The following is a 19,969-nucleotide window of genomic DNA, read 5'->3' on the forward strand; positions in this document are numbered from 1 at the left end:
TCCCAAGTGTAGAACCTCACACCTTGCAGAGCCTTGATTACTTCACATCCATATTAGTAAAACCCTTTGAACCTTGCCATGCCATCCACACTTCCCCTTCTGTCATCCAACCTCTGTGGGGGTCCCAGCTTCAAAAGATGTAACCCCTGTTGACCTCAGCAATAGCATCCTTTTGTGCCATTTACTACACAAATGGCATTAAAGGATTATATTTCATAATGTAATACTAAATTATGCACCCTTGCCGTGACACCTCCCCCAAATAAGAGACGCAATGGGAGAAGGCTCACATGCCTCTACCTTGCGTATCAACACTTGTTCCTTTTTGCCTCCACCTCATACACTCATCTTTTCATAACTCTGGATCTCCATGAATGGGGTAGCCCTCATGTGTTCGCACACCTCCCCCAAAAAGGCTTGCCCTTTGTCTCTAAGCCATAGAACAGCCATATCCACACCACACATCCCTTTGCCTGTTTCCATCTCACACTGCGCTCTGGTCACCTCTCTTGGGCCGCACCCACTGCGCCCATGTAGTAGCTCTAAAGGGAAGAAACCAACCAATTTCTGCAGTACTCCCCTGTAAGCACACAAAAGATGAGACAGAGGACACTCCCAGGGTACCTGCAATGTATCCACACTCCTTATCTTTTTTAGTTTGTGGTCTGCCTGCAGGGCTTGTTGCCCTTTTTGACTCTGAACCTTTGGTTCAGAAACAAAAAGTTGCTTAGAGACAGATTCCTTCTCCTGAGCTGGCTTGGGTGTATGTGTGAGATGTGATTGTGATAAGCTGACAAGGTTCCTGGTTCCCTCCATACTTTCACACAGCCCATCTGATACATTTGCTTCAGGCACATATTGGCACACATATTCATTCAGCCCTCTGTCCCTAGAATTCTCTTCCTGCACATTGTCACATGACACCTTTGACACCCCTTGGTCAGGCACATAATGTGGTACACACTCACATAATTTCCTCTCCCAGCCAGGCCATCCTCCCACAATCTCACATAGCCCCTCACTTTCTCCTTGTTCTGGCACCTGACATACTCCTGACTGACATACAGGGGAACATATCAACTCATCCAGCCCTGACTCCCAGTGGTTTGATCCACTTATGTTTTCACATGGCATCTCAAACAACCCTGGCTCTGACACAGATAGGCACACACGCTCATCTAGCCCTGCCTCCCCTTGCAGTGGTTTTTGCCCACTCACACATGGTATTGCAGGCACTCTTATGTCTGGCCTGGACTGGCATGCATGCTCATTCTGCCCTCGCTCCCAGCACAATTGCTGGCATACACATTCACATGTTTCCATGGACACCCCTGGTTCTGGCACAGATTGACACCCATTCTGCCCTCCCTCCCAGTAAAGTTGCCCTGGCAAACTTTCCCCTGTTACCACAGACACCTCTGGTTCTGGCACAGCCTGGCACACATGCTCATTCTGCCCTCCCTCCCAGCACAATTGTCTGCATACATTTTCACAAGTTTCCACGGACACCCCTGGTTCTGGCACAGATTGACACACCTTCTGCCCTCCCTCCCAGAGAAGTTGCCCTGGCAAACTTTCCCCTGGTACCACAGACACCTCTGGTTTTGGCACAGCCTGGCACACATGCTCATTCTGCCCTCCCTCCCAGCACAATTGTCTGCATACATTTTCACATGTTTCCACGGACAGCCCTGGTTCTGGCACAGATTGACACACATTCTGCCCTCCCTCCCAGTAAAGTTGCCCTGGCAAACTTTCACCTGTTACCACAGACACCTCTGGTTCTGGCACAGCCTGGCACACATGCTCATTCTGCCCTCCCTCCCAGCAAGGTAGTCTACGTACACTTTTACATATTGCCCTCTGCACAGTAGGGCCCCTATGAGGCTTAGGTTTAAAACACACATTACCTTCAGGCACATACTGGGATAACAATCTACCTAAGTCAGTACCAAGTAATACATTTGCAGGGATATTCTCATCTACCCCCACATTTCTGAAACCCTTCCCCGCTCCCCAATCCAAATAAACTCGTGCCATTGGCACTACAAGCCGTATCCCCCCAATTCCTTTAACTGCTAGAGTCTTGCCAGGAATTAAGTCCTCAGAGCCCACTAGCTCTGGACGCACAAGAGTCACATCTGCCCCAGTGTCCCTGAGTCCCACAGTTACCTCTCCTCCGACTGTCACAGGTTGCAGATTCACATTGTTGCTGCCCTCTGATCTGGTTACAAACAACACAGAGGGCGTTGGTTCCGAGGAGCGTCCCTCCCCGGCTGATAATGCTGGCTGCCGTTTCCCAGGGCAAGCAACACTAATGTGCCCCACTTGGTTGCAAATAAAACATCTGCGACTATCTCCTTGCGTAGCTATGGCACTAGCTCCCCCTCTCCCTGAGGTAGGAGCTGAAACAAAAGATGGCCCGCTAGGCCTGGTGATGGGGAGTCGTGGTGGTGTGGTCCTCCAGTTGGATGTTCCCTTGGCAAAACCTCTGCTCCGGTCCACTGTTGCTCGATTGGCAGTGTGGACATCCGCCAGCTTACCCGCTTCCAATGCTGTTTTGGGGTTCCGGTCCAGCAGCCATTCCTGTACATCGGCTGGGCAGAGCTGCAAAAACTGTTCTTTTATTAGCAGATCTTGCAAACCTTCTACAGTGGTAATTTCCAGCCCTGCAGTCCACTGTCGGAATGCTGTCGCCAGGTGCCCCACAACTGCTGCATAACTTTCTGTAGGATGCTTTTGCAAAGTCCTGAATTTATTTCGGTACACCTCAGGAGTGAGGTTGTACCGTTCCTGCAAGGCAGCCTTAATCGAATCATAGTCCTGGTCAAATTCTGCTGGAAGCGCAGCAAATGCTTCCAGTGCAGGACCTCTGAGACCAGGGGTGAGGTATTTTGCCCACTGGTCCTTTGGTAGCTGGTACTGCCTGCAAACCTTTTCAAAACTGCGCAGGAAAACATCCAAATCACCATCTTTGTCCAAAGTTGGAAAGTTCTCTGCACGTGGTTTGGGTGCAGAAGAGTCTCTGGAATTAATACTTATAGGGGAGGCAGTCAACCTCTCCAACTCAGCCATTTTTAGCTCATGCTCTCTGGCAGCTTGGCGCTCCGCGGCCTCTCTCTCAGCTTGCCGCTCTGCAGCCTCTCTCTCCCTCTCAGCTTGCCGCTCTGCAGCCTCTCTCTCCCTCTCAGCTTGGCGCGCTCTCTCAGCTTGGCGCTCTCTCTCACCCACCTGATATTTAAGGATAAGCTGCAGTTTTTGGTTTGTATCTGCTGAGTCCACATATTTCAACACAGTTTGCAAGTACAAATCCAAAGGATCTCCAGATCTCGGTACATCATTGACAAAAGCTGCAGGTATCTCCTCTGCAGTGTTTGAGGCATCATTTTGCACCGCTTGTTGCATATCATAGTCCACTAGTGCTTGTAATAGTTCCTCTTTTGTTTTTCCCCGACAGGGGATAGATCTCTCCCGGCAAAGCTGGTCTAGCACTGCCTTGGACTGCGCCTGGTACTCCATTTGGTAAATAAAAGATAGCAAAGAAAAAACAGAGAAGGGGGGGGGGGGACTGTTGAGGTGTAAATATATTATATATGCACTGAGTTCAGCCTTTGGAAATTGAGACACAATTTCTTTTAGTGCCTGGATTAACCAACAAATCCAGCAACACTAAAATCTGGTATAAAAAGATGAAAAATCTTTTAGTTATCCCACCGCTATGCCACCAATTTGTCACGAACGCACCCTACTCCAAGAGTGTGCGTGACGTAGTTGTGGTGGTGAAAGGGTTAAAGTACACTATTTGTCTGCACTAGACCGGAAATAATGACAAAATACCCCTTTTTAACACCACCCACACTTAAACATAATAATATAACTATTACTATCTTAACGCTGCCACCACCAAGACAATTTATAAATGGGGTGCCTTTGGTCCCCCAGGTAAATCAACAATAAAACCCACCAAATATTACTTAGCACAATATCTATGTAATTACAAAAATACTAACTAGTCTCTTCAGGTAAAGTGATTCTTAACCAGACAAAGGTAGAACTTAATAAATTAATGTTTATTATGAGCAAAAATAGTCACAGTGCATATAACAATATATAATAAACAAATTATTTACACCAATAACAGATAAAAACAAAAAGGATAAAATACAGAAGTCCTAATTACTCACTTAGGTTTTTCAAAGTACAACTTCTGTCCAGGGGGTCTCTGGCAAGGAAGGATGATGGTGACTCACTCAAAATTAGATCTTGGCCCCAAGCAAGTACAAACCACCCTTCAGGTTCACAGGAGATATACCCTGTGGAATTATCACACCCCACCCAGGGGCGTACCTATAGTGATTCCAAGTGACCACCTCCTTTGCTCCAGAAACAGCAAGCCAAATATAAACTTTTTGGTTTTATCTCCTCTACTGTACCTGCCACAGAAATAATAATTGCCTCTATGAATTTGTTATTGTTTTCCCATTCCATAGACATGTTGCACGCCCCACCTGCGATCCAATAGGACAGACATCACAATTCCTGTCACACGGTTTAAGTTGTGCAACTCATGTTTAGGCTTAATTAAAAGACTGGGCTTGTCCCATTCCAAATATAATAAAAATTAGGCTTTATTATTATTCTGTGGGGTAAATATTAATGTTTTTGTCCTTCATTTGGGTATGATACTGGAGCAAAGCTAAAATGGTATTTACATTTCAAAGAGTTTTACTCAGCACTTAATGGTACAGGCCAAATGGATGAAGAGACATTCAGACTTTTCCCAAGTGTAGAACCTCACACCTTGCAGAGCCTTGATTACTTCACATCCATATTAGTAAAACCCTTTGAACCTTGCCATGCCATCCACACTTCCCCTTCTGTCATCCAACCTCTGTGGGGGTCCCAGCTTCAAAAGATGTAACCCCTGTTGACCTCAGCAATAGCATCCTTTTGTGCCATTTACTACACAAATGGCATTAAAGGATTATATTTCATAATGTAATACTAAATTATGCACCCTTGCCGTGACAGCATGGACTCTTCAAGATCTCTGAATGTGTCCTGTGGTATCTGGTACATTAGACAATAGAAGCAGATCCTTTAATTCCTGCAGTTTGCGAGGTGGGGCTTGCATGGATGGGATTTGCTGTTCCAGTACATGCCACAGATGCTCAATCAGATTGAGATCCGGGGAATTTGGAGGCCAAGGCAACGCCTTGAACTCTTTGTCATGTTCCTCAACAATGTTTGCAGTGTGGCAGGATGCATTATCCTGCTAAAAGAGGCCACTGCCATCAGAGAACACCATTGCAATGAACAAGTGTATGTGGTCTGCAACAATCTCTAGGTAGGTGGTACATGTCAAAGTGACATTCACATGAATGCCAGAACCCAAGGTTTCCAAGCAGAACATTGCCCAGAGCATAACACTGCCTCCACAGGCCTGGCTACTGCCATCTCTTCCCCATGTAAACAACGCACACAGCCATCCAAGCTGACCTAAAAAAAAACATGATTTATTAGACCAGTCAAGTTTCAATACTCACGTCCCCATTAGAGGCATTTTTTGCGGTGGTGGACAAGGGTCCACAGAAAAGCACTCTGCGGCTATGCAGCATCATGTGCAGCAAACTGTGATGCACTGTGTGCTCGGACACCTTTCTATCATGTTCAGCATTATGTCTTTCAGCAATTTGAGCTACAATAGCTCTTCTGTGTGATCAGACAAGACGAGTTAGCCTTGGCTCCCCACGTGCATCAATGAGCCTTGGGTGCCCATGACTCTGATGCCGGTTCACCGGTTATCCTTCATTGCACCTCTTTTGGACGCTACTAACCACTGCATATTGAGAACACCCCATAAGACATGCTGTTTTAGAGATGCACTGACTCATTAGTCTAGATTAGGGGTCACCAATTAATTTTTTCCCGTGGACCTCTTTGACATAGTGTATCAACATCGTGCCCTCCACCCCTCCATTTTTTGTATGTGCCGGTGTGTGTCAAGGTGTGTATATCTGTGTTTGTATGTGCCAGTGTGTGTGTATCTGTGTGTGTGTGTGTACCTGGTGACTGAATGAGTCCCTCTCTATGGATGCTGAGTTTGCATCTTCGATCGAAGCAGAGCTCACAGATTATTTTACTCGCAATGCTAAGGGGGACTCCTCTGATTTTATGATTTGGGCAGCACATAAACCAGTAATGAGAGGCCTGTTTATTGAGCGCTCCTCTCACCTTAAAAAGCAACACAAAACCACCTTACTAGATTGCCACAAACGTATTGCTCTGCTTTCTAACCAAAATTAATTGCAACCTTCTGGCCAATAGGCTGCGGTACTCCAAATCTTATATGCCAGACTGACTGAACTCAATACAGCTAAGACAACACCATTTTTACATAGACTTTGGGCAACCTCATACCACCACAGTGGCAATGCGTCTACGTTCCTTGCCTCCAGGCTACGAAATAAATTGCAAGCATCCAAAATAGCGCACATTGTAGATGAACAAGGCAAAAAGATCTTGAGCCCACAACACATTAGTCAAGAATTCGCCAACTTTTATTCAAAGTTGTATAACCTGACAACCGACAGTAAAACACACAACCCTACAGTTTGCGACATTCAGTTCTACTTCTCCAATATCACTCTCCCACAACTAATGCCAGCCCATATGAAGAATTGCTGTAGCCTATACCACTACCTTAAGTGCAAGACGTAATCAAGAAATCGCCCCAAGGCAAATCACCAGGTGCAGATGGTCTCCCCAACTCCTACTACAAGAAATTTGTGGAGGCGCTAGCTCCACAACTACAAAAAGTCTACCTCCATATCACTGCTACAGGATCACTCCCACTGGAAATGCTACTTGCCATGATTGTCATTATCCCCAAACCTGATAAATCCCTGGGTGCTTGCAAAAACTACCGACCCATATCTCTGCTCAATACAGATTCTTAAATATATGTGAAAATTCTAGCCATTCACATAGGTCCAATACTACCCACCATTATTAACGAAGACCAAACTGGCTTTGTAGGGGGGAGACAGGGACTAGACAATACACGCAAATTGTCTTTAGTGATGGAGAGTCTCAGGGGCTCCCGCCGAGGTGGACTCTTCTTAGCTCTTGATGCGGAAAATGCTTTTGACTGCATTAGCTGGACCTTCTTGAGAGAGGCTCTGCTGAAATATGGGTTCCCAAGCCAGATATTACAACAAATGTTTGTGTTATATGCTGACCCTTCCGCACAATTTTGCGTAATGCAAACATGTTTTGTCTTTCCTAACTTCACCATCACCAATGGTACAAGACAGGGGTGCCCACATCTCCCTTACTATATGTTTTAGCTCTAGAACCTCTCTTACACACCATAAGGGGACACACCAACTATAAAAACATATTACAGTGGCAGAAACATAAATTAAAATCACAGTGTTTGCTGACGATATTCTGATCTACCTTACTGACCCTGTAGACTCTCCTCGCCCTCCCCCCCATGGACTTAATCAAAGTAACTCTAGTAAAACACAAGCATTCAGCACAGGAATCCCCTCATACACCTTAGATAACCTTAGACGCCTCTACCCATTTGACTGGAGAAGGGATCATTTTAAATACTTAGATGTGACATTTACCAAAAACATAACAGTCCTACTCCCAGCTAATTACATCAAAGTTTGGAATGGTTGTAAGTGTCTCCTATGCAACTTGACCACATTGTTTCTTTCCTGGACAGACAGAATTGTAGCAATAATAATGTGTCACGAAACTGCAATATTTGTTTAGCTCTCTCCTAATCCCCCTCCTTTTTCAAATCCATACATAAGGACCTTCTCCAATTTGTATGGGCAGGATCATGGCCTAGAGAGCTACAGCTAAACTACTGAATGCTCCAGCCCGACTGGGAGGTTTTTCGCTCCCAGATGTGAAAATCTACGATCATGCTGCTATCCTAGCCTTGGCCCTCTCATACTTCTCTTACAACTCACCTCCACAATTGGTCTCTTTAGAAAAATCCTAAGTGAAACCACTTAATCTGCCAAGATTATTGTTGCTCCCAAAATGCTTTAGACCACCTGCCCTATCAGTCCCGCACAGGAGAGACTAACTCTCCATGTATGGGATATACACAGGACCAAATAGAGCAACTCCACCTCACTCTCCCTAGCAGACCCAATCATGGCCTTCCTCTACTGTATACCCACAGTCCATGCAAAGCCGTGGGATACTGGGGGTGCCACACACCTGCATCATCTGTTTCACCAGACACAACTTATAAAGTTCTCGACGTTGAGGTCGACATATAACCTCCCCCCAGCCTCCCAATTCTCGTATATACAATTAAAATCCTTTTTAACATAAGTTCGACTTCAAGGAGCTTTACTGAAAAAACAACAGGAACCTGTTAACATACACCCCATTCTCCAATTTGACACCAGCTAAAAATTGGGCTACCGGGGGGCGGAGCCGAGCAAGCGAGCTGACTGGTCGCACTTCACAGGGGCTCCAGCAACCTGGGCCCAAATCCATCAATATATCGAGACCCAGTGACACGGTCAGCGAATAACCAGGTCCACTGGACTGACACAACGAGTGTGCATCCAGCGACACCTTCATCGACACCCGGCATGCCTGGGAAATGCTATTGCCGGCTTGGGCCTACCGGAGGAGGGGTTGGGGAAGGACGGCCGCCTTTCCGCCCGACTCTAAGGCCATCAAGCGTACAGAAGCCGCTTCCCCCCCCCCTATGGACCGGTGGGGGACATCCCGGTCCCCGCCAGCAGGGAGATCCCGCACGCCACATCAAACGGCTGTTCCCGCAAACTCCACAGGCAACGTGGCGGCGAGGGCTTCCAAAATGGCGGCACCGTCAGACTCAAAAGCTCGAGACCCGAGACAATCAGATCTCACCCCAGGTACCTGCGACCATGCCGGTGACCCCATCGACGCATTATTTGACCGCTTCTGGGCTAAGTGGATGAAGCGATTGCAAGCAATGCCAGCCTGCCCCACGCCGCCCTCACGGACAAAAGTCTATGGCGGGAGAAAACTGGGGCCTCCACCTCAGGGAACAAAGAAGACACACACTGGGACTCTCCACAATAAAGGCCCTCCCGGGCTGGGAGCGACCAAGGGCATGCCCCGCAAGCGCCGACCACGCAAGAGGAAAGATGCTAAAAGTACTCACCTCCTTATCCCGACAGGAACGACCATGGGCCACACCGGACCCCAGGTCACCGGTAAGAGGGCACTAGCTCCAGCGCAGTTCCGGAGCAGAGGAGACCACCCATCATCGCGACGCCATATGATCCCCGGCAAGCATCGGGATAGGGGGCGCCCGGCAACAGGGTCAGAGGGCCTACTGCATCGACGAGTGCACATAAGCAGAGCGTTGGCCCCACAACAAGGAGGGAACACCACTGCCGATCCAAACTGCCCTACTGCCCCAAACCCACACGCACTGAAGGGAAGTACCCAGTCCAGACAAGGTATCGGCTGACTCTACAGGGAACGTGTATTAACACAAGGCTAGGAACCCAATGCCAACTGTCTCCAATATGCCTCTTGTGAACACTTGCAACCAATTTACTCTACCAGATGACTTTTGATTTCTCTTCACTGTTTTATGTTAACATATTAGCTCGCTCAGGAGACCACTGGGGGGTCTCACTCACTCATGGTTCACGTTTACTGTGTTAAATCTCTGTTTTTCATGACATTCTTCCTGTACCCAGACAGTGCAGCGATCTAGAGCACGCTTACCATAATGTATGAGTAACTGACGGTAACACACTCTTTATATGCCCTAGCTAAGTTGGTTAAACCTGATGTTCGGCTGGTAGCCATATAAAATATGTATAGCGCTGGGATGTAAGGATCATGCATAAATACCGTTACACAAACCTGGGAGCGCACTCTGTTAGTTAGACCAGCATATCTCTAGTTAACTGCAAATTGTTATACCCCTACACGTACGATTATTTTTTGTCGGTTCGACTACCATAAAAAAGTGGAAGGTGTCACGACATACTGCATTAACTTGTTATTAGGGTATGGTTAAAGAGGACCTGGTACCGGCGTTAGCATAGCTTGCCTATGGTTACCCACGCGATAACAAAAATACTGTGTAGTACCTTAGCAAATATTTAGATTATACAGTTTCATGACAACCAAAAACCTCTCTATGCTGACTCATATAGCTACGCGTGTTTAGCCTGAATATACTGTGAACCATTACTATTCCATGCCCTGTTTCAAATGTGTTCTTATCTTGATATAGATCTTATTAATCTAAAAATGTGCCTTGACAAACGAATGCCATGACTTGTACTGCAAATGTCTATCATTCTTTCTTGATGTCGCTGTTGTGGCGCACCAATGCTTTTTGTTACTTTTGTGCACAACAAAAATAAAGAATTAAAAAAAAAAAAAAAAAAAAAAAATTGGGCTACCGACCTGAACTTTAATATAACCAAAGAACAATGAGATATAATGATCAATACACCCAAAAAACTAATCAAATCTGCTACCCTCCTGGAACAACATGAAAAAATACTATATAGATGGTATATGGTACCGACAAAAATTAAAATAAAATGTTCCCACTCTTTTCCCCTATGCTGGAGGTGCGGACTAGTGGCAGGCTCTATGATACATATCTGGTGGCAATGTACCGTATTAACTCCATTTTGGAAATTCATCCATGAACTAATATTAGATGTCACACACTGCTCCCTGCCGCTCGAACCACTTCAGTTTCTCTTACTGCTATTACCTGAGCGGTTGCCCACCAGTGTACAAAAACTGATACTGCATATCCTCCTGACTGTGCAACGTGCAATAGCGAGGGCCTGGAAATCCTCAACGGCTCCTGCTCTCCTTTCCATCCTTTTTGAGATCGACAAAAAAGCCTTATACGAACATAGCTACCGCAGTATTCTTCCCCAACCCAAAGCAATGGCAAGACATGGGAAACCTGGCACACTTGGAGATCGGTACCATCTTAGATTGACGTGCTTTTTTAACAATTCAAAATTATATTTCCTTTCACTGAACTACCAGTCACGCTTCCCACAACCCTTGCTTTGAGCTTACTTGATTTAAGCTTACAGGCTTGAGTAGATTTTAGTACCATGGGTTATACAGGGTTGAACAAACCTCTGCAATACATATGGGCTAGGAAATTAATATGTCTCATTGTCATTGTCCATTATTATCCGATATGGAAAAAGTGATACTTATCTTTAACAGTGTCCTTGTCTGCATTGATGTACCTTTTATTTGATGTACTGTATTTAAAATCGCTGTGATGTTACACTGCTCCCCCCCTTCCACCCTGACCCCTTTTCTTTTTTGTACCCCTTCCCCGATTTTGTGAAAAATAAAAATGACAAAAAAAAAAAAGAGTTAATTAGATGGAAAATGGTAATCCAAACAATTTAGGAAGTGGAAAACATCTTCTCACCTTAGAAGAGAGAATAAATAATATTTCATCTATTAAAATATCACTAATACCATCAATAGTAAGTGCAGATGTACACAAATATAAAGTCAGAAAATTCAGAAATTGCTAAAGTAGGTTTAGTTATTTTCATTTGGTTCAATTGCTTTCAATTTGGGTGATTAAATTGTTCTGAAATTCTCGGTATTCACTAAATGAAACCACATTAAACTAGGGCCACGGCTAATCTCAAATGGATCTCTTTGTTCAGTTAATTTGAAACGAGCCAAATATTCCTTCTATAACAAAAAAAGTCACCTCTAAAGTATGAGCAGGGTTTATCGGGGTACATTTAGTGTCGGGTATTGTAATAGAGTTAAGGTTGAGGTAGCTTTTAGTAGATTTAGGGTTATGGGGTACTCACCCATGTAATAACTAAGTTAGCAAGCTAATACCGAGATTCAGCAGCTTTTAACAGGTAGTGAAAATGCAGCTGAAATAACCAAATTTGTATTTTATAAAAAGCTACTGGATTAAATTTGGTTGAAAGTGACATATTTTGACAGCCAAACAGCATCTGGCTGCCATAATAAACCTCACAGTTTCTATGGGACACACACACACACGTTAATAATGATAACCTCCTGGAGCTCTTATAAAATCATGTACCTGGCTATTGAACAATTTTCAAGGAGCAATCTTAAAAAACTGTGACCAAACAAGAAAAATAAGAATTTGTGATTCAGCTAGGGTTGCTGGTTTCAGGAGGTTCTATCTGTTTTTTCTCTATAATAATCTTGAGCTTATTGATGGGATGCTCCCCCATGGTGACAGGAAAGGACACGTAGATAAATTCCAGATGATGCTTCACAAACCTTACTAGGATTAGACTAACTCTTAACCCCTTAACAATAACTTGACAGTCTTTAATGCCTGTTGATGGCATAGACTGTTTGGTATTAAAACAAACAGCAGGGTTAAATCCATGCTGATACCAAGCAACCCCAAGTATCTTTCAATACCTGGGGGTCCCCTTTGTCAGCTGCAGACTCAGTTACTGACCCCAGACTGACAGATGAGCTATGTGCAGTGCTCAAAGGGAGCGCTGCACATATCCCTTTAAATAGATCAAACCCAGCCATGGTCATTCCGAGTCTGCCCCCAGCCTAAAACAGGGAGCTCCAGCTTGCTTTCAATAACTGAGGGTCCCCTTTGTCAGCTGCAGACTCAGTTACTGACCCCAGACTGACAGATGAGTTATGTGCAGTACTCAAAGTGCGAGCTGCACTTGGTCCTTTATATCCTTTAAATGTGCTCAACAGCAGTAATTCCGGGTCTGCCCCCCTATAGGGATCTGAAAAGTCACCGGTAGGGTCTCTTTGCAAACCGCTTTGCCAGTGTTCGGTGCTGGCATTGGCTCACTGCCTAGCACTGATCACTGTTTCAGGAACTGCAGTAGACCTCCCTATCATGCTGCAATCACACAGTACAGAGTGCACACAGAGCCTTCTGTACTGTGTGAGCTGGGAATTCTAGGTAGAATTAGGGGGTGGGATTAGAAGCAGAACTAGCAGTTGGATTATGGGTTGAATTAATTGTAGGATTAGAGGTTGGATTATGGGAAGGATTTGAGGTTGAATTAGGGATAAGATTAGAGATTGGATTATGGGTAGGCTTGGGGTTGAATTATGGGGCGCATTATTGGAGAAGCTATCCGTGTGGGGTATCATTGTACTAAAAAACAGTAACAGAAAACATGTGTGGTCTGTGCATTTCCCCAACATAAAATGTGTGAAAAAACACACAAAAAATAAACATTTTGATTGAGGTTTGTGATAAAATGCTTAAAGGGACACTGTAGGCACCTAGACCATTCCAGCTTATTGAAGTAGTCTGGGTGCACTGTCCCTTTCACGCTTTTTCCATAGAAACTGTAATGTTTACATTGCAACTCTAAGTCTGCCCTCAGTGGCTGTCTACCATTTGCCGTGCATGCGCATTAGATCCCACTCATCCTGGGATGGAGGAGGGGGCCGAGCACTGAGGGACATCAGCACTGGGATAAGGTAAGTAAATAAAGGGTTATTAACCCTTTATTTATGAGTGAGGGAGGGGGGATCGGTAGTGCCAGGAATACAACTTTGTATTCCTGGCACTACAGTATCCCTTTAAATTAAACATGTCAAAATGCTCAGAGTTAAATAGCCTGGGGTTGTAGGATGCTTTTGTGTTGGGGTTTTGGAGTCTGTGCTATGACTACAATAAAAGTACTATAAATGCATGTCAAATTTAGTAATGTTTTAAAACCATAATTCATTCCTTGCAGTATTTGCTTTCTAACTTTTAAAAATGTACTGAAATCCTAGACACACTGGGCATTTTAACAATCAGGGCTAATTAGTGAATCTATTTTGAGTTTGTTTTCATTAGATGCACTTGTGAAGAAATCAGATGTAAAACTGAGCAAAAAAATAATAATCACCTTTTAATATTTAATTCCTATTTAATTTTGTGTTTTGTATACATATAGGGCATCATATTTTTCCTTTAAAAATATAAATAATGGGGGGCGGGGCCGGACCGCCGAGCTGAATGGTCGCAAGTCTGTGCAGCTCCTGAAACCAGGTTGCCCCAACCGGGGCCTTCTCCGGCGGTGAGTGGGGCAGACGGCCGCTTCCCCACTATCCCGCACCACGGAACCAAGCCAGAGGTACAGACCGGTATAGACCCGGCTCCGTTCCGCCCCCTCTGGACCGTGGGGATGATCCCGGTCCTCACCCTGTGGCCCTGACCGTGATATCGCAGTTGGGGCCGGGGGGCCCGAGCGCTGCATACAAGATGGCGGACGCCATGTGCGCGGGAGGCAGGGGGAAGACCTGCTCCCTCCTCGCGCATACAGTTAACAACGAGGCTCCTGCCCTCCAACCCAGCAACACAGAGGGAAGGAAAAACCCTCACCTACCCCCACAGCCATCCAAGCCAGCGGCGAGCTGCACGGGCGATCCAAGCAAACAGGTGACAGCTGCTGCTCTGAGGGGATGGAACATCGAGCACCGAACTTTCACGCCAGGGATGACCAAGCCTGCCGCCAAGCGAGATACCCCTGCAAGAGGACTGACCTCAGTTTCACCTTCCAGCCAGCCCGCAACAAGTCGACCCAGAAAGCAGCAAACTCATGCGGACAACGCTAAGCTCCCTACCATGGCTGACGCCAGCCTCCAGCTATCTAAAAGCGGCAAGCTCAACATACCACGGCTGAAACCCAAGGGAACCCACGGTAAAGCAGGGATGGACTTTGCTCTGATACCTGCTCTGAAGGACACTCGTTCCCTGCTACACAGACATAGCAAAGCAGGTATTGGATAATTGTGGGACTCCCCCCTATCTGTGAGGCCTCGGGACCACCGTGATGCTGGCTCCTTCCTACTGAGGCAGCCCGGGTAACCCGGATCAACCCGGGTGATAGTTTAAGCGACCTATATAGCCCTAGCTTGAATGTTCCTTTATATTTTGTACGCCTACTAACTTTACATGATACTCATACAAATGTCTACTTTAATCTACCTAGCATATACTGTAAACATTGACTATCTAAGCCTGCCCACATGTAAGCGTTAAACTTCGTGACATACCATTAGGCATACTTCCACCCAACTGGCTCACTCAACTTATAGGCATACCTCCAATCACCTAACGCACGCATGTATTCAGACAGACAGGTCATCTTACGCAGGATAAATGTTCATCAGAGAATTGTTAGACTAGCATGTACAGTAATATCTATAACTATGACCCGAGATGAATATAACCTGTGAACCCTCTGATGTACCTGATCCAATGCTCAGTATGTGTCTTAACCCCTTAGACCGCAGCATGCAATAATCTGAACACATACACTAGCAACTAGTATTACTACTCTTAATTTCTCTTATAAAAAAATGTGCTGTTCCTTCTTGCCATGACATTGTTTGCCATTGTATGCCTGTGCACGCTGTTGTGGCGCTGCAGGTCTCTATGTTATGTGATATTAACCCCTTAACACCGCAGCCAAATGTACAAGTTGTGAACGAAACAAAATGTAAACAAAACCTGGCATTTGCGCTATATGTCTGTCAAACCGTAATTCACCTCTTTCATATTAAATGCACCCCCCCTTATTATATATCATTTTATTCAGGGGAAACAGGGCTTTCATTTAATATCAAATATTTAGCTATGAAACATAATTTAATATGAAAAACATGGGAGAAAATAAGATTTTTTTTTATTTTTTTAGTTCTACATGACATTTTTAACTGTCAATGTCATAATACTGTTTGCTTTTACTGCAATAAAATACACATATTTGTATTCAGCAAAGTCTCACGTGTAAAACAGTACCCCCTATGTACAGGTTTTATGGTGTTTTGGGAAGTTACAGGGTCAAATATAGCGTGTTACATTTGAAATTGAAATTTGTCAGATTGGTTACGTTGCCTTTGAGACTGTATAGTAGCCCAGGAAATAAATTTACACCCATAATGGCATACCATTTGCAATAGTAGACGACCCAAGGTATTGCAAATGGGGTATGTCCAGTCTTTTCACAAATATTTGTGTTTCAAAACAGTAAAAAGTATTGCAGCAGTAATATCGTCCGTGTAAGTGCTGTTTGTGCGTGAAAAATGCAAAAAAACGTCACTTTTACTGGCGATATCATCGTTGTAATACATTTTACTGTTTTGAAACACTAATATTTGTGTTCAGCGAAGTCTCCCGAGTAAAACAGTACCCCCCATGTACAGGTTTTATGGTGTCTTGGAAAGTTATAGGGTTAAATATAGTGCTAGCAAATTAAATTCCTTATACTTTCGGCATGGGTTGTCAGGCAGGTCCCGCTAATTGTAATTAATTAGGATACCTAATTATGTAAAATTATTACATAAATATATGTGTAGAATTAATATATGTATATATATACATATGTGTATATATACGTATATATATATATTTTTTTTTTTAAATATTTTTATTTATATATAGGTATATATATAGTGATATATACGTATATATTTATGTATATAGATATATATATTATTTCGTTCTACGTGTATTTTGATATAAATATGTATATATTAATATCACAATACAGTTAGAACGAAATAAAACACATCTATATATTTTTTAATATTTTATTTTTAATTATTTTTTTTTATTTAATTTTTTTACGTATTTACATATTTTTTTATATTATTTATAAATATATATATAACAATAATTATATATATATTTAATCAGTATCAGTCTACGTGTAATTTGATATTAATATATATATATAATTATATATATATTAATATTAAAATACACCTAGACGGTGTATGTGTATGTATGTATATGTGTATATATATATGATCTAAGTATATATATATATTTTTTTTTTTTTTTTACACTTTTAACTTTATTTTATTTTCAGCCAGCAGGGGGACCAACTGTCATTACAGTTGGTCCCCCTGCTGGCAATGCCTGAGCCAGCTATACCGGCCATGTGATTGTGAGGTCCTCGCAAGGACCTCACTCTCACATGACCGGGAGGGACCGGAGGAGGCAGATCTGCTGCGGGGGGGGCTCCCTGGGAGTCCCCCCAACCGCGATCGCCGGCGTGGGACCACCGGCGACCGGGTAAGTTAAAAAAAAACGGCGGGCATATATTTACATCCTGCGGCGTTTAGAGCCGCTTTTAAAAGGACGTAAATATACGCCCGGCGGACTTAAGGGGTTAAGCACATGAAAAATAAAGAATTTAAAAATATAAATAATATGTATGGGTGCACATAAACAGAAAGGGTGAAATTGTAGTAAAAGTGCCATTAAGACCTTGGTCACAAACGTGTTGTATTAGAACTCTCCATATAAGTGTCCATAATATTCCAGTTAGAAATAGGTTTCTGCGTGTATCATCGTTGCAGAGATAACCTTGTGTCAAAGCAGAACCTCAGGTGCCCTTGCAAAAGAAATCACAGGGGTTCACCGATAAACCAAGGCATTCTAGCACTTGCTCATAATTCTGCAAACCATTCCTTTGGCACTAAAAGGCTGTGCAAACATCAAACATCAAGCATTGACAGTAGAATTTCATGGCAGCCAGAGCAACAGAAACAGGTACGCCTTTTACACATGCTGACACTGCAAGTGAGTTAACTCCTAAGATATGAGATAAAGTCATGCAAGATCAAATCCACAAATAGCATCCGAGAAAGGAAAGCAATTCTCAATACAGGACAACAGCAGGAATGTAGAATCAGCAGCATTAAGGAACTGCTACATCTGTTTCTATCAAAAGTGTGAACTCTCCTACTCCCTACTGTGGGGATAAACGTAGCCCTTTTATTTTTCTGTGAAAAATATAATGTTATGTCTCCACTGCACAAAGCATTATAGCAGACATTGCAGAGCCGAACAACACCCTGATCTGTAACATATAGTAAATCAGACGTAGCCCAAATTTTCTAAATTACATGGCCAACGGATGGTTCTATATTTTATATTGTACATATGTGCAAAACTGTTTTTTTCAATTAGTTCTTAATTTCCCTGAGCAATCTATACGATTTATTTTATCTTCACATAAACTAAACAACCCTTTCATTTTATTTTTGTTTTGTCTGTGGAATTTTAGAAAAACATGCAATACACCAAATGTCACACTAATTGTTATTTGCATTATTATCATTAAATTACACCAATGTAATGCAAGGCACTTTAGCTTGATCCAATTAAAATTACAAAATCAAAAGAGAGGTTTGTGTTAATGCTGTAGCGTGGAAATATTACAGAGTGAAATGGCCTGTGGAGCTACTAGAAGAGAGATGAAACCTCTTTCCTAAAGAAAAGGTCTGAAGTTTATTGGAAAGTCTGATAAAACATGGTGAAAACTAGCAAGATAAATGCAATGAGAGGACAAGTGAAAAGTACAGAGTGCTCTGTCCATACTGAATAGCCTGGGAAACCCTTCTGTTAGGCTTAATGTTAGGGTAAGTGTAAAATGAGGTTGGTGTAGGGTTAGCATTAGTGTAGGGTTATTCTTAATGTTGTGTTAGGGATTTATTTTAGGGTTAATGTTAGGTTTAGTGTTAACATAGAATTATCATTAACGACCAAAAATAATTTTAAAAAATGTAAATCCTAGATATACATGCCATTTAACTATCAGGACTGATAAGTGAATCTATTTTGAGTTCATTTTCTTTCACAGATCAAGTGAGAAAATGTAACCTATACATGTAAAAATAGGAGGAGCGGGGGACGTGGCCAACCGCCGAGCAACCTGGCTGCTTAGAAGATTGCTCTGGCATCAAGGCTCCAACAATCAACAACCATCCTCCCTCAGAGAGATTAAATAATTGCTGCAACCAGCTATGTCACACCCTAAAGGCAAGAAGAATGCCCAGAAAGCTGAAAGGCGTACTTTTTTGGGCCCTAAATTGCCCCTTGTGCCTGACACCGAGCAGGGCCTAAGTCAAGATGACGCAGAAGACTCAGAAGCGAGCAACCCATTCCCCAACAAAACACCCACAATACCCAGTGGAACCTCACCAAAGACCACCTAAACCAAGCCCTTGAAGCCATGCCAGAGTGGTTGGTGAAGGCCTGGCAGGTCACGATTGAGCAACTGCGCAAGGAGGTCCTGGAGATAGGGAACACAACGGCGCACGAGTTGCAGAAGCTCAGTGAGTTTGCTAAGGCACATAACAGCATGGCAGAGAAGGTACAAGCACTGGAGTATAAAATTGTGCTTATGGAGGCCTTTGAAGACAGAGCAAGGAGGAACAACCTCCATCTCTGAGGCATACCAGAGACTGAAATGGTGGCTTGGAGGCGGGAATGCAGGCTTGGGATGCATAAGGCCTCAGGTTCAAATCCCCTGTTGGGAACTTCTGGGGCCTCCATGTCTGGATGCCACAGTGAGAACTGTGGCACTTACCAATATACTTGGGATTTTCCCCCCATAGACTGTACAGCCGTATCCCATTTCTGCTTGTGGTTCTATACCAGAGACTGCCCTCTCCTGTGATTTACAGACCTATGTAAGAGGTCTACTATGGGTAGTAATACCAGCAGACATGCTCCTGGTGGACAGGGTGCACAGAGACCCTAAACCGCGGAACTTACCGAATTTGATCCCACAAGACAGCACATACGCATAAACCACCACAGTTTGTACACTCTGAGGTTACATCACTTGTTTCATAGGAGCCTACCGGTCACACGACAGGAGACACAAGCCATACTCAACCCCCATGGCACATAACATATGTGCCAAGACCCACATTGGGGTTGCATTGTATATACTTTGGTTGTTATTTCCTATTGTTTTTCTCCTCCCCCCTTTCACCCTACTCCTAGCCTGTAACAAAATTCTATCTAGAAAGAGATTTATGCTAACCCCATCACATATGCCATCACTCTATAATTTTGTAAATGCGGAGTCAAAACCCACAAGCTACCTACAAAATAAACCAATAACATGAAAATATACTCACATAACAC

General features: G+C 43.7%; 1 protein-coding gene across 1 annotated transcript; it reads right to left on the bottom strand.

Annotated features, from left to right (window-relative positions):
* Positions 1 to 336: 336 nt before the first annotated feature.
* Positions 337 to 3,519, bottom strand: LOC134571237 (uncharacterized). The gene is made up of 3 exons (XM_063429410.1): positions 3,232 to 3,519; positions 1,911 to 3,153; positions 337 to 935 (listed from the first exon to the last, which is right to left on the bottom strand). Exons 1-3 carry the CDS (start codon positions 3,517 to 3,519, stop codon positions 337 to 339), a joined length of 2,130 nt encoding a protein of 709 aa, XP_063285480.1.
* Positions 3,520 to 19,969: the final 16,450 nt, after the last annotated feature.

The sequence above is a fragment of the Pelobates fuscus genome, chromosome 8, assembly GCF_036172605.1.
Source record: "Pelobates fuscus isolate aPelFus1 chromosome 8, aPelFus1.pri, whole genome shotgun sequence".
Lineage (NCBI taxonomy): Eukaryota > Metazoa > Chordata > Amphibia > Anura > Pelobatidae > Pelobates > Pelobates fuscus.

What these genes read in the sequence shown, in the direction of transcription:
- LOC134571237 (XM_063429410.1), bottom strand. Translation starts at nt 3,519, where the DNA reads ATGGAGTACCAGGCGCAGTCCAAGGCAGTGCTAGACCAGCTTTGCCGG. An exon ending in AGCTTATCCTTAAATATCAG is followed by an intron (nt 3,154 to 3,231) that starts GTGGGTGAGAGA and finishes CGGCAAGCTGAG; the next exon opens with AGGGAGAGAGAGGCTGCAGA. An exon ending in ATCCCAGTATGTGCCTGAAG is followed by an intron (nt 936 to 1,910) that starts GTAATGTGTGTT and finishes TGCCTGACCAAG; the next exon opens with GGGTGTCAAAGGTGTCATGT.